This window comes from Oncorhynchus gorbuscha, linkage group LG16 (genome assembly GCF_021184085.1).
Source record: "Oncorhynchus gorbuscha isolate QuinsamMale2020 ecotype Even-year linkage group LG16, OgorEven_v1.0, whole genome shotgun sequence".
Classification (NCBI taxonomy): Eukaryota; Metazoa; Chordata; class Actinopteri; order Salmoniformes; family Salmonidae; genus Oncorhynchus; species Oncorhynchus gorbuscha.
The window spans coordinates 27,896,932-27,912,715 of record NC_060188.1 but is presented as its reverse complement, the minus strand read 5'-3'; the positions used below and the strand labels follow the sequence as shown (position 1 = coordinate 27,912,715).

The window sequence follows — 15,784 nt, the reverse complement described above, 5'->3', positions numbered from 1 at the left end:
CACACTTCCCACAAAATGAGGTGGAAACTGAGTTGCACTTTCTAACCTCCTGCCAAATGTATGACAATATTAGAGACACATATTTCCCTCAGATTACACAAACTCAAAGAATTCAAAAACAAATCCAATTTTAATAAACTCCCATATCTATTGGGTGAAATATCAGTGTGCAATCACAGCAGCAAGTTGTGTGACCTGTTGCCATAAGACAAGAGCAATCAGTGAAGAACAAACACCATTGTAAATTCAACCCATATTGATTTATTTTCCCTTTGGTACTTTAACAATTTGCACATCGCTACAACACTGTAGTACATTTGAAATGTCTTTATTCTTTTGGAACTTGTGTGAGTGTATTTACTTTGTTTATCCATTTCACTTGCTATGGCAATGTAAACATATTTCCCATGCTAATAAAGCCCCTTGACTAGAGCGAGAGAGAAAAGCCACAATAAGTCTTACTTTAGAAAGCTTTTTCAAGTTTAGGAAACTCATTCAGAAACACATATCTTATGTTGTCCCATAAACATCATACCTATATGTTCTATGTTGTCCCATACCTAATGTCGTCTCCAGGCTCAATTGCTATAGACAGGATATATCATATAGACAGGTTGACAGAGAGCCAGGTGGTGGATGACATTATCCCATACCTATATGTCGTCCTAAGGGCATCATACCTATTTGTCCAAGGAACATCAACCTGGTATTGGGTAACCCAGGGTTTCCCAAACTCTGTCCTGGGTCCCCCCCTGGGTGAACATTCTGGTTTTTACCCTAGCATTACATAAGCTGATTCAAATAATCAAAGCATGATGTAGTGTTAGGACAGGACCGAATTTGGGAAACCCTGGGGTAATCTACCCTTCTGTCTCTTCACTTTTTTTAAAATGTAGTTTCATCACATACTTTTGTTTGTGGATATTGTAGACACAGAAAGTACATGCCCACGGCTCTCCACAATCCTCCATCCATCACAGAATACATAGATGTTAACTGATTATTTGAATGTCCAACAAGGCTTTCTTTGCAGCCTTTTCAGTGGAACAGTTTTAGCTTGGTTGGTTCTACACTCTTTATACTACAAATCCCACAATTCCATATGCTTAGCTTCTGACGCCTTGAAGGGGAGGCGCGGCAATATTTTTCCTTCCCATATTTTATTTACTATATTTATTTATTTATTTATGATTTTTTTTTCTAGACAAAAATGGAAAACGATGGCCTCAAATCTTACCAAGAGCATACGGACGATTAATCGTGTCTTCAAATCGGTAGCAAGGTAGCTGACGAGCTAATAAAAAACCCACAAAACAAGAATAACACAATAGAAAACTAGAACAATAGCCACGTTTACCCGTCTATTCAGATTGTCTCTTTCATTTTGACTGGAATTTATAGGTAAAACCGCAGCAGACATTTAAACTGCGAAATAAGATGCGTTCTTTTTAAATACGCTTTGTCTCGAAATCATGTGCCATTTTGCATGTTTTGAAGACCTCAAGAACACGTTGGAAGACGTTTGAGAGACCAAGAAACAGGGATAGGGGTCAACGAAAGGAGTGAACGGCACAAAAAACGCTTGTGTTGCGTCTTGAAATGTATTGTTACATACCCATTCGGGAACCCTTTACATCTCTGCCTACTCTAGAGTAGAAAGAACACTGGTAAGAAGGAAACATCTAGCTATCTTTCAAGCTACAATCACCACTGTAACAACATGGAACGCATGTGAACGTGCCACACGGGACCCAGAATCAGCAAGAAAGGCTGCAGGAGAAAGAAACAAGGAAGCAATCCCCTAACAGCTAATATCAACGCTAGCTAGCTAACGGTTGGCTAATAATATTATTTCTAATGCGCGACCAAGGAGTATGCGACTCGATACCAAGAGGTTAGTAATTATAACAGTTTACCACCAAACTCACATCTTCAATGTGATCAGGTATCTACTACATTGTTTTTGCAAGATGCTGAGCAATATGAAAGAGGAAGATTATAGTGCAGGGAAGCGAATGGAGGTGAGATGACGGAGGACTTTGTGTAATTAATTGATCATTTTATTAATTTATATAACAAACATTTTTTTCAGTGTTATTCATGTACAGCATGTTCCCTACAAAACATGTAGTGAACTAACTACGTACAGTAGCCAGTAGAGCAGCCACACTAGTTAGCTAGCTAACGTTAGCTGCTAAATTATTGGCTGCGCATCTATATTGTAGCTAGCTAGCTAACGTTAGTCATCAGACTCAATCTTGCGCTACAGGCCATAATACGTGCAGCCATGTATTATTACAGTAGTCCCTCCCAACAAACACCATTGCTATGAACATTTCAAGCATGTTTTATCGATACATGATTTGTGTGCTAAGTAAATGCTTGTTGTGATTGTTAGCAAGCAGGCTAACAAGCTTGCTTGCCACAGCAGCAAGCAACCCCGATACTTGGTTGAATGATTTGTTTCCATCTAATGAATCAAACCCCCAGTATTTACTGAATTATTTCATATAAAACATGTCACTGGATGTAAGTTTCCTGCTTTATAACACACCCATTGTATGCCTTGGCTTGATTGGCAAAGGTTCCTCTGGGGAGGCACACATTGAAATTACTGTTTTGATTTCACGAGTGCCTGGCTGGTACTAACATCTATCTCAGTTCAAATTCTGCAGTATCATGCCTCTGTCCTTCCTTACCCTCTCTCCTTCCTTAGCCCCTCTTTGTGTGAAATGGGGAGAGACCATACACTTTGTCCATGTTTGGCTCTAATTTATAACTCTAATTTATAACATCCTATATTATCATCATCTATGCTTTTCACCCCCTCAAGCCAGCAAGGTGTCATTGCATTAATGTCTCATTATATTCCACACGTATCTGTTTATCTACATTGATTCATGCAAAGTATAGCTGACAAATTAGGGTTTGGCTGATATATGATTTAAATTGAATATTGTGATATTTGACATTGATATATCGGGAAGTGCAAGACAATACTCGTTTGATCTTTACAAATCAAAACTGTGCAGTTTTATCAGTTAGGCTGTGTCAACATGTTGTAAATTAAGTCCAAATGAATTAACTAAGATTATTTAATGAGAATGCAACTAATATTGTAAATAAGCACACACATTTCTTATGATTTAGCCATTAACAGCGCAAAACTATTTATTTTTGAATGTCGCAATATTTGGAGTAGCATATTGTAGAAGAAGTCTTTTCAAATATGGCCCAACCCTACTACACATCTGACATGATATCAAATATATTTTTATTCGTCACATGCTTCGTAAACAACAGGTGTAGACTAACAGTGGCAATGTAGAGACAACGAAAATAGAGAAATAATAGAAAAGTAATAATAGATACCCGATGAGTAACAATAACTGGGCTGTATACACTGGGTACCAGTAAGTAATTGAGGTATGTGTTCATAAAACTAGGGATAGAGTGACTAGGCAACATGATAGATATAAACAGTAGCAGACGGATATGTGATAAGTAATAAAAGAAAATGGTGTAAAAAGGGTCAATGCAGATAGTCCGGGTAGCTATTTGGCCAACTATTTATAATAATAATATAATAATATAATAATAATAATAATAATATATGCCATTTAGCAGACGCTTTTATCCAAAGCGACTTACAGTCATGTGTGCATACATTCTACGTATGGGTGGTCCCGGGAATCGAACCCACTACCCTGGCGTTACAAGCGCCATGCTCTACCAACTGAGCTACAGAAGGACCACTATTTAGCAGCCTTATGGCTTGTGGTAGAAGCTGTTCAGGGTCCTGTTGGTTCCAGACTTGGTGAATCGGTACCACTTGCTGTGCGGTAGCAGAGAGAACAGTCAATGAATCGGGTGGCTGGAGGCTTTGAGAATTTGTAAGGTCTTCCTCTGACAATGCCTGGTATAGAGGTCCTGGATGGCAGGAAGCTTTGCCCCAGTCATGTACTCGGCCGGATGCACCACCTTCTGTAGCGCTTTGCAGTTGCTATACCAAGCGGTGATTCAGCCAGTCAAGATGATCTAAATGGTGCAGCTGTAGAAAGTTTTGAGGAGCTTAGCGCCCACTCCATCTGAGGGCCCATCTTTTCAGCCTCCTGAGGGGACGAGTCATTGTCGTTCCCTCTTTGTGACTGTTCGTGTAGTCGACAATGATAGATCCTTAGTGATGTGGAAACCAAGAAACTTAACTCTCAAACCGTTCCTCTACAGCCCTGTTGATGTGAATGGGGGCATGCTTGGCCCTCCGTTTCCTGTAGTCCACAATCAGCTCTTTTATCTTGCTGACTTTGAGGGAGAGGTTGTTGTCCAGGCACCACACTGACAGGTCTCGGTCCTCCTCCCTATAAGCTTTCTCATTACCAGCGGTGGTAGGCCTGATCACAGACAGCAGTGTTGTCAGCATACTTTGGCGTTGAAGTCGTGCGGCCACACAGTTGTGGGTAAACAGGGAGTACAGAAGGGGAGTAAGCATGCACCCCTGAGGGGCCCCCGTGTTGCTGGTCAATGTGGCAGACATGGTGTTGCCTACCCTCACCACCTGGGGTTGGCCCGTCAGGAATTACAGGATTCAGTTGCAGAGGGAGGTGTTCAGTCCCAGGGTCCTTAGCTTAAAGATGAGCTTGGTGGGCACTATGGTGTTGAACGCTGAGCTGTAATCAATGAACAGCATTCTCACATAGGTGTTCCTCTTGTCCAGGTGGGAGAGGGCAGTGTGGATTGCTATAGCGATTGTGTCATCTGTGGATCTGTTGGGGCGGTATGCAAATTGAAGTGGGTCCAGGTTGTCTGGGGTGATGGTGTTGATGTTTCATGGCTACAGGTGTGAGTACTACGGGGGATAGTCATTTAAACTCCTCAATGACATCGGATGAATCCCGGAACATATTCCAGTCTGCAAGCAGAGGACATACACGCTTTGAATAGCTGGTCCTTCAAATCCAGACACTGCACGTCACAATGCCCCCGTAGGTAAAATTATTTTTGAAGTATCCACTGAAGTCCAAAAAAGCCTTTTGAATTCTATCTGAAGGTAATCAGTTGTTGTTGTATATTACCTGTTAACAGGCAAAATATGCCTAACCCTCGTGTAATTGTGCAGTAGATAGGCCTGTACAGTTGTTTCTTATAGGTTTTTAAATAAGTACTATGCCTTAAAGTACCATCCAGAGATTGTGGCACCAACATTAAACTTGGCCTCTTTTTAAAGGTTCTGAAAACAGAAGAAATGGATCCTAATGCAGTTCATCCACTGGCTGAAGGTCCACAGAGACAACGATTGTGCCATCAGTGAGCACTTAATTTGAAACGCAGTTACTCAAAATGTCAGAGAGTGTAAACAAATGTCCAAGATCTAATGATGAATCATGGGACCATTAGACATTTCAAAGCCTATTCCCTCAGCCTAAAATATATCTGTTTAGTTGCCCACGCAATGCAATTTGAACCTCCCAAAACCCCTCAACATCCTCAGTCACGTATGATGCAATAATGATCTTCCTGACCAGTCTCTCGTTCTGGGCAGGAACCACATTCTTCTTTACAGAAGAGAAGACCCAGGGCCTCAGTGCCTTTGCAATGGGCTCTTTGATTCTGGCTGTTTTGAGGAAATTTAGGATTACCTGTGATAGTTCCTAGAGTGAAGGGGCGAGGCGGGATTTGTTGTTACAAGAAACAATATCTGTTAAGTTGCCGAGGCTTTGTGTTCCAAGTTAAGCAACTAGCTTGGGGCCTGTCACATGGGTTTGGGCTAAGAGTAAACCAAGCCTATTTTATTAGAGGCCATGGAATGCGGAGATTTCATACACTCCCTACAGTATGTGCCCTGTTGTATTTGATAACATGAGGGTAAGGAGCATAGAGCATACGCTATAGCCTGTCTGTCTGAGTCGTCGTCGAGAGAGCAGACTGGCCTCCTGTTGCCCACTAGTGTCTGCACTGTCAGTCTTTCTCTTGGTCTCTTACATGGGTCTATGAATGCACTGGCATGCGTATTCAGTATGTTCACTGAATAAGCTCTTGTCCTTTCTCCTCTTTCCTTCTCTTTATCTATCCTGCTCTCTTTGGCGCACACCCTAGTTTGTGTATGTTCCTGAACTGTTTGTCCTCCCTCCCATATGACATGAGGGGATATTCCGATTGGGATATCTGCAGTGCATATTTGTGCTAACCAGGATCATTTTCTTCAGTTACTGCAGAGTGGATGTCCGGGTGTTAACCTGTCTCCCCTTTTCCAGTTGACTGTTGTGTATGTGAAGTTTGTGTTGACCTCTGTTGACTGCAGAGGGGTTGTCAGACAGTATGTTCATATGGTATAGTCTTGTACACTGCATATACAGTTACAGCCTATCTGTTATGTACTGTGGAAAGAATTCACTTTGTTACATTACAGCCGTACTCTAAAATTGATTAAATCGTTTTTTTCCCCCTCATCAATCTACACACAATACCCCTAAAGACAAAGCAAAAACAAGTTTTAGAAATGTTAGCAAATCTATTCAAAATAAACTGAAGTATTACATTTTACAGTACTTTGTTGAAGCTCCTTTCGCAGCGATTACAGCCTTGAGTCTTCTTGGGTATGACACAACAAGCTTGGCACACCTGTATTTTGGGAGTTTCTCCCATTCTTCTCTGTAGATCCTCTCAATCTCCTGCCAAGTTGGTTGGGGAGCGTCACTGCACTGCTATTTTCAAGTCTCTCCAGAAATATTCCATCTGGTTCAAGTCTTGGTTGTGGCTGGGCCACTCAAATACATTCAAAGACTTGTCCCGAAGCCACTCCTGCGTTGTCTTGGCTGTGTGCTTGGGGTCGTTGTCCTGTTGGAAGGTGAACATTCACCCCAGTCTAAGGTCCTGAGCACTCTGGAGGAGGTTTTCATTAAGGATCTCTATACTTTGCTCGATTCATCTTTCCCTTGTTCCTGACTACTCTTCCTGCCGCTGAAAAACATCTCCACAGGATGATGCTGCCACCATGCTTCGCCGTAAGGATGGTGCCAGATTTCCTCCAGAAGTGACACTTGGCATTCAGGCCAAAGATTTCAATCTAGTTTCTCATGGTCAGTCTTTAGATGCCTTTTGGCAAACTCCAAGAGGGCTGTCATGCGCCTATTACTGAGGAGTAGCATCCGCCTGGCCTCTCAACCATAAAGGCTTGATTGGTGGAGTGCTGCAGAGATGGTTGTCCTTCTGGAAGGTTCTCCCATCTCCACAGCGGAACTCTGGAGCTCTGTCAGAGTGACCATCGGGTTCTTGGTCACCTCCCTGACCAAGGCCCTTCTCCCCCGATTGCTCAGTTTGGCCTGGTGGCCAGCTCTAGGAAGAGTCTTGGTGGTTACATACTTCTTCCATTTAAGAATGATGGAGGCTGCTGTGTTCTTGGGGACCTTCAATGCTGCAGAAATTTGTAGGTACCCTTCCCCAGATCTGTGCCTCGACACAATCCTGTCTTGGAGCTTTACGGATCATTTATTTGACCCCATGGCTTGGTTTCTGCTCTGACATGCACTGTCAACTGTGGGACCTTTATAGAGAGACTGGTGTGCCTTTCCAAATCATGGCCAATCAATTGAATTTACCACAGATGGACTCCATTCAAGTTGTAGAAATGTCTCGAGGATGATCAATGGAACAGGATGCACCTGAGCTCAATTTTGAGTCTCATAGCAAAGGGGCTGAATACTTGTGTAAATATGGTATCTGTTTTTTATGTAGATAAAACATGTTTTTTTTTCTCGAATAAGGCTGTAATGTAACAAAACGGGGGTCTGAATACTTTCCGAATGCACTGTAGACATTTGTTTACCTGTATCTTTTTTTTCTCTCCAGAGGGGAGGTCTGGCTGCTGGCATCTAGTATATGTAGTTTATATTTGTATTGACCTGTGCATCTCTCCTCTCCCCAGTTGACTGCAGAGGGGATGTCAGGCAGTAAGGCTCTGGGAGGGGCACGGCGGCGGCGGACGCGGTGCCGACGCTGTCAGGCCTGCATGCGGACAGAGTGCGGCGAGTGCCACTTCTGCAAGGACATGAAAAAGTTTGGCGGGCCCGGAAGGATGAAGCAGTCCTGTCTGCTCCGACAGTGCACAGCGGTAAGTTAGAACACACGCTAGTGATGGGGGGGGAGAAATCAATACAGTTACATATTAGGATATTATTTTTGAGGTGGTATCATTTTTTTTCTTTTTCTGCTAGTTGGCTGTACCTGCACCAAAACTCCAATATTTTTCCTTCATAGCTTGTTCTCCATCTTCTTTTTAAATAGGCAGCCTATTTGTTTTCAGCAGCTTATGCTCTCTCTTGTCCCTCTGCAGTAGACATATGGTGAGCAATATATTTGAACATTGAATCGCAATAAAATCACAGTATCAAATTGCAATACATATGGAATTGAGATACATATCGTATCGGCACCAAACATCGCATTGTGATGTCCCTGGCAATTCCCAGCCCTAACACGTACTGCTCATTCTTGCCTCGTTACCAATATTATTCTACTCTCACTAGGAAATGTACCACTGCTCTATTCCATCCACAAGTGAAGGTATTAGGAAATGTATCAGTTGTACAACTGATGCCATTTTCTAGATGGGATGTAACATCTGACAATAACTTTTGAAACATGCACAGGACATGCAGTGTATTCGGAAAGTATTCAGACCCTTTACCTTTTCCACATTTTGTTACGTTACAGCCTTATTTTAAATTGGATTAAAGAAAAAAAAGTTCCCCATAATGACAAAGCGATAACAGGTTTTTAGAAATGTTTGCAAATGTATTAATTAAAAAACAGATAACATACTTAGGTATTCAGACCCATTGCTATGAGACGAAATTGAGTTCAAGTGCATCCTGTTTCCATTGATCATCCTTGAGATGTTTCTATAACTTGATTGGAGTCCACATGTCGTAAATTAAATTAATTGGACATGATTTGGAAAGGCACACACCTGTTTTATATAAGGTCCCACAGTTGACAGTGCATGTCAGAGCAAAAACCAAGTCATGAAGTCGAAGGAATTGTCCATAAAGCTCAGAGACAGTACTGTGTCGAGGCACAGATCTGGGGAAGGGTAACAAAACATTTCTGCCGCGTTAAAGGTCCCCAAGAACACAGTGGCCTCCATCATTCTGAAATGGAAGAGGTATGGAATCATGGCCAAACTGAACAATCGAGGGAGAAGGGCCTTGGTCAGGGAGGTGATCGAGGACCTGATATTTACTCTGACAGAGCACCAGAGTTCCTATGCGGCGATGGGAGAACCTTCCAGAAGGACAACAATCTTTGCAGCACTCCACCAATCAGGCCTTTTTGGTAGAGTGGCCAGACGGATGCCACTCCTCAGTAAAGGGCAAATGACAGCCCTCTTGAAGTTTGCCTAATGACCATGAGAAACAAGATTCTCTGGTCTGATGAAACCAAGATTGAACTCTTTGGCCTGAATACCAAGCGTCATGTCTGGAAGAAACCTGGCAAGATCCCTACGGTGAGGCATGGTGGTGGCAGCATCATGCTGTGGGGATGTTTTTCAGCAGCAGGGACTGGGAGATTAGTCAGGAAAGATGAACAGAGTAAAGTACAGAGGTCCTTAATGGAAACCTGCTCCAGAGTTCTCAGGACCTCAGACTGGGGCAAAGGTTCACCTTCCAACAGGATAACGAGCCTAAGCACACAGCCAAGACAATGCATGTGTGGCTTTGGGACAAGTCTCTGAATGTCCCCGTGTGACCCGGACTAGAACCCGCTTGAACATCTCTGGAGAGACCTGAAAATAGCTGTGCAACGACACTACCCATCCAACTTGACAGAGCTTGAGAGGATCTGCAGAGAAGAATGGGAGAAACTCCCCAAATACAGGTGTGCCAAGCTTGTAGCGTCATACCCAAGAAGACTCGATGCTGTAATCGCTGCCAAAGGTGCTTCAACCAAGTACTGAGTAAAGGGTCTGAATGCATGTAAATGTTTTTTATTTTTTATACATTTGCAAAAAATTCTAAACCTCTATTTGCTTTATCAATATGGGGTATTCTATATAGATTGTGGAGGGGGGACAATTTAATACATTTTAGAATAGGGCTTTAACGTAACAAAATGTGGAACAAGTCGAGGGGTCTGAATACTTTCCGAATGCACTGTATACTTTTGTCGTTTTCAATGTGTAATGAGATTTGATTGGCATCTGGTATGTAGAGCACATTACCTAACCTGTAGCTTAATTAACCTCTGTATCAAATATTGTAATTCATCCACGCAAGTCTGAAGTTTAGGTTGTTTTTCCTGTTACACAAACCTTCAACCCTGCCAAACAATAAACGTGAAGAGGGGAGTTTCCACATACACTGCTAACATGTTGTGACCCGCGTCTTTTCCCAAACGTGAAAGGACGAGCTTTAAAAGCTTTTGGCATATCCCTCACACTTATTGAGATCCCGTCTAAACAGAAACCACCGTTTAGACTAGAATATAAACTCCTGTTGTTTATGATACACAATCGATTGACAACCCATTGACGACAGTTACAGTGCCTTCAGAAAAATATTCATACTCCTTGATTTGTATAAATATGCACACCCATTTGACACAACAAATTGAGCTCCGGTGCATCCAATTTCCTTTGATCATCCTTTATGTTAATACAACTTTATTGGACTCCACCTGTGGCCAATTTGAAATTGTTTGGACATGATTTAGAAAGAAAAACACCTGTCTATATAAGGTCCCACAGTTGACAGTGCATGTCAGAGCAGAAACTATACCATGAAGTCTAAGGAAATGTCTGTAGATAGAATTGTGATGAGGCATATATCTTAGGGAGGGTATAAAACAATTTCTAGAGTGTTGAAAGTTTCCAAGAGCACATTGGTCTCGAAAAAAATATGGAACTACCCAGACTCTGCCTGGAGGTGGCCGTCTGACCAAACTGAGCAAGAAGGACCTTGGTCAGGGAGGTGGCCAAGAAACCAATAACTACTCTGACAGAACTATGAAGTTCCTTGGCTGAGATGGGAGAACCTGCCAGAAGGAAAGCTGTCTTATATGTGCTTTTGTATGTATGCCAGTGGGTATGCTGTATATAGGGTTGGAAACTTTATTGAGAAATTTCTGGAAATTTTCCATGGGAAGTTAATCCCTGCAATTTAAGGTCACCATTATGAAAACTTAGGACACTGAAGAGGCCTTTCTACTGACTCTGAATAACACCAAAAGAAAAATGCCCAGGGTCCCTGCTCATCTGTGTGAGCATGCCTTAAACATGCTGCAAGGAGGCATGAGGACTGCAAATGTAGCCAGGGCAATATTGCAATGTCTGTACTGTGAGACGCCTAAGACTGCGCTACAGGAAGACAGGACAGACAGCTGATCATCCTCGCAGTGGCAGACCACGTGTGACGACACCTGCACAGGATCGGTACATCCGAACATCACACCTGCGGGACAGGTACAGGATGGCAATAACAACTGCCCGAGTTACATTAGGAACGCACAATCCCTCCAGTGCTCCGACTGTTCGCAATAGGCTGAGAGCGGCTGGACTGAGGGCTTGTGGGCCTGTTGTAAGGCAGGTCCTCACCAGACATCACCGGCAACAACGTCGCTGATGGGCACAAACCCACCGCGCTGGACCAGACAGGAATGGCAAAAAGTGCTCTTCACTGACAAATTGCAGTTTTGTTTCACCGGGGGTGATAGGTGGATTTGCATTTATCGTCGAAGGAATGAGCGCTCCACAGAGGCCTGTACCCTGGAGAGGGATCAATTTGGAGGTGGCGGGTCCGTCATGGTCTGGGGCGGTGTGTCACAGCATCATCGGACTGAGCTTGTTGTCATTGCAGGCAATCTCAATGCTGTGTGTTACAGGGAAGACGTCCTCCCTTGTGGTACCCTTCCTGCAGGCTCATCCTGACATGACCCTCCAGCATGACAATGCCACCTGCCATATTGCTCATTCTATGCGTGATTTCCTGCAAGACAGGAATGTCAGTGTTCTGCCATGGCCAGCGACGAGCCCGGATCTCAATCCCATTTAACAGGTCTGGGACCTGTTGGATTGGAGGGTGAGTGCTAGGGCCATTCCCCCCCAGAAATGTCAGGAAACTTGCAGGTGCCTTGGTGGAAGAGTGGGATAACATCTCGCAGCAAGTACGGGCAAATCTGGTGGAGTCCATGAGGAGGAGATTCACTGCAGTACTTAATGCAGCTGGTGGCCACACCAGATACTGACTGTTACTTTTGATTTTGACCCCCCCCCCTTGTTCAGGGACACATTATTCAATTTCTGTTAGTCACATGTCTGTGGAACTTGTTCAGTGTGTCTGTTGTTGAACCTTAAGTTCATACAAATATTTACACGTTAAGTTTGCTGAAAATAAGTTGACAGTGAGAGGACGTTTCTTTTTTTGCTGAGTTTATTTATATTTATTTATTTTACTTCGTTTTTAGAAATCTTTACAGGACAATGCCACGGGCACTGCCACAGGCACGATCCGATGTGTGGAGACATTTCACTGCAACTAATGTAGAAGGAAAAGCTGTGTACATTTTGCAAATACTGTGCCAAATCATATGTGAAGAATGCAACAAAGATGCAGAATCATCTGGCCAAGTGCATAAAGTTCATTCAGCGCTCACAACACGCAACATCTGACAAAAGTCCCTCTACTTCTATTTGATGTGAACATGATGAATCAGACACCTTATCGATAGCAACAGCTCATGGTCCTCCTGGAATTAGGTTTTTTGACTCAATGGAGGAACGTAGTCAGAAAAATTCTGATTAATGTCTTGCTCGAGCTGTGTATGCAACTGGTTCACCTCTGCTCACGGGCAATGTGTATTGGAATAGATTTCTGAATGTTCTTCGCCCATCATACACCGCGCCAACATGTTGAACTCTGAGATACAGAGATCAAGTGGAGGTCAAGCAAATCCTAGAGAAAGCAGACTGTATTGCAATCATCTCTGATGGTTGGTCGAATGTTCGTGGGCGAGGAATAATTAACTACATCCTCTCTACCCCTCAACTAGTATTCTACAAGAGCACAGACACAAGGGACAACAGACACACCGGTCTCTACATTGTAGATGAGCTGAAGGCCGTCATCAATGACCTTCATCCACAGAAGATATTTGCACTGGTAACAGACAATGCTGTGAACATGAAGGCTGCTTGGTCTAAAGTGAGGGGTCCTACCCTCACATCACACCCATCGGTTGTGCTGCTCATGCATTAAATCTTCCCCTCAAGGACATCATGGCACTGAAAACAATGGATACATTCTACAAAAGAGCCAAGGAAATTATTAGGTATGTGATCAAGGTCCTCAATTTATAGCAGCAATCTACCTCACCAAGCAAAGTGAGAAGAATAAGAGCACCACATTGAAGCTGCCCTGCAATACCCGTTGGGATGGTGTTGTCATCATTTTTGACACTCTCCAAGAAATTGCCATATCACAGTCTGCCGATATGGACAGCCTCATCAAGAGGATCCTCCTGGATGATGTATTTTGGGAGAGAGTGGTAAGCAGCCTGAAACCAGTAGCAGTAGCCTTTGCACGCGTTGAGGGAGACAATGCCACCCTGTCTGATGTTCAGACTCAGCTTGCAGATGTAAGAGGAGAAATTCGTACTGTCCTGCCCACTTCACTGTTGCTCCAAGCAAAGGAAACTGCAGTTCTAAAATGCATCAAAAAGAGTGAGGACTTCTGCCTTAGGCTCATACACGCCGCAGCGTTCAAGTTGGACCCCAAGTATGCTGGCAAGAGCATCCTGTCTGTTACAGAGATCAACAGGGCCTATGGTGTCTCGTCACCTTGGCCTAGATGGGGGCAAGGTTCTTGGAAGTCTGGCGAAGTACACTTCCAAGCAAGGTCTTTGGGATGGAGATGCAAACATCTCATCAGCCACCTAGTGGAAGGGACTTTGTGGATCTGAGGCTCCTTCCCCTATTGCCTCCATCATCCTCCAAATCCCACCAACATCAGCTGCCTCAGAGCGCAAATGGTCCTTGTTTGGGAACACACACACACCAAAGCATGTAACAGGCTGACCAATGCAAGGGTGGAACAATTGGTGGCCATCTGGGAAAGTTTGAGGCTTTTTGAGCCTGACAACGAGCCATCCTCAACAAGGTTGGAAAGTGACAGTGAAGATTAGGCCTCTGATGTTCAAGAGGTGGACATTGAGGAGGTCCAGGGAGAAAAAATGGAAGCCCGAGAGGAAGACAACCAAAGCTTTAGTCTAGAAACTATCATTTTACAGATGTATGTTGAAAACATTTTTGGGAGATGCGATGGATCATTGGGGATCATTCAATATTCCCTTTTTTTTGTTCAGTGAAATCATCCCATGTGATGAGTCAACTCGTTTAATTAAAGTTCCAATTCGTAATTAAATTATTTTATTTTATTTCTATTGGAAGGATTTAATAATTTGCAATTGTCTTATAAGGTAAAAGGTTTTTGTCTCCATATGGTAAATATAACCAATGCAAAAAACATCTACATTTAAATGGTATTAATTTGCATATATTCCTGTTAATTCCCACCTGAATATTTCCCAAAATGTGCAAACCTAACTGTATATATTTGTTTATTGATTCTATGGAACCCAGGACTCCCTGGAAAACAGTGGCAATTGTTACTGAGTGGACTATCCTGGCTAAATAAATCAAATGAAGGAAAAAAAATCAAGTTTCTGCAGCACTTCACCAATCTGGGCTTTATGGGCGAGTGGCCAGATGAGAAATAGGCAAATTACGACACACCTGGAGTTTGTAAAAAGGCTTTGAGATCATAAGAGCGCAAGAGATTCTGTGGTCTGATGAGACAAACATTTTACTCTTTGGCCTGAATGCAAAGCGTTATGTTTGGAGAAAACCAGGCACCACTCATCACCTGTCTAACACCATCCCTACCGTGAAGCATGGTGGTGGCAGCCCATGGTATGTGCAAATGACCTGAGACTGGGGCGAAGATTAACGTTCCAATGGGACAATGACCCCAAGAATACAGCCAGGGCAACGCTGGAATGGCTTCAGAACAAGAATGTGAAAGTCTGAGTGGTCCAGCCAAAGCCCAGACTTGGATCCCATTTGACTAACAGTGGAAAGACTTGAAGATTGCTGTTAACCACCGATATGTATCTAATTTAACAGAGCTTCAGAAAATCTGCAAGGAAGAATGTAAGAAAATCCCCAAATCCAGATGTGCAAAGCTGATACAGACATACCCAAGACGACTCAAAGTTGTAATTTCCGCCGAATGTGCTTCTATTGACTCTGGTGCGAATAATAAATTATGTAGAGTTCTGTATAAAATGTTCAATAAATTAGTAAAAAAAAATGTAAAAACATGCTTTCAATATTTCATTATGGTGTAGTTGGGTGACAGATCACAAATCAATTTTGAATTCAGGCTGTAACAACAAAATGTGCAATAAGTCTAGGGGAATGAATACTTTCTGAAGGCACTGTATGACATACAATATGTCTACTGTTTTTTGCTGTTTACATTCTGAAAATCGGCCTCTGGTTTAGCAAAGCTGTTTCAGAGAGCAAATGTCATCAAAATAGAGTAGTCATCCCCTGCATGAAAGTGGATAAGCTTGTTCGAACGCCTTTAGTGATTTAGGGTGTGATTTTTATCGATTGGTTTGCGAATGCCTGAAATGGCATAGATGGCTGGTTGCTTAGACGTGGGAAATGTGATGTGTTTCCTTGGTAACTGAGCGCATTGTTACTTGGGTGTTATTTTTTTGGGTGGGCAGC

At 42.9% G+C, this 15,784-nt stretch overlaps 1 protein-coding gene across 3 annotated transcripts in view; it reads left to right on the top strand.

The window, feature by feature from the left end:
• LOC123998863 (F-box/LRR-repeat protein 19-like) overlaps positions 1 to 15,784 on the top strand; it is a 33,472-nt gene that overhangs the window by 3,556 nt on the left and 14,132 nt on the right. The window contains exons 1-2 of one of the 3 annotated variants that reach the window (XM_046304079.1): positions 1,182 to 1,894; positions 7,922 to 8,107. In XM_046304079.1, coding sequence (XP_046160035.1) covers positions 7,937 to 8,107 — 171 coding nt within the window. In that variant the 5' untranslated portion in view covers positions 1,182 to 1,894; positions 7,922 to 7,936. Of the gene's footprint in view, positions 1 to 1,181; positions 1,895 to 1,930; positions 2,022 to 7,921; positions 8,108 to 15,784 lie in introns of those variants that run through there. The other 2 variants (XM_046304078.1, XM_046304080.1) reach the window with 2 other exon arrangements.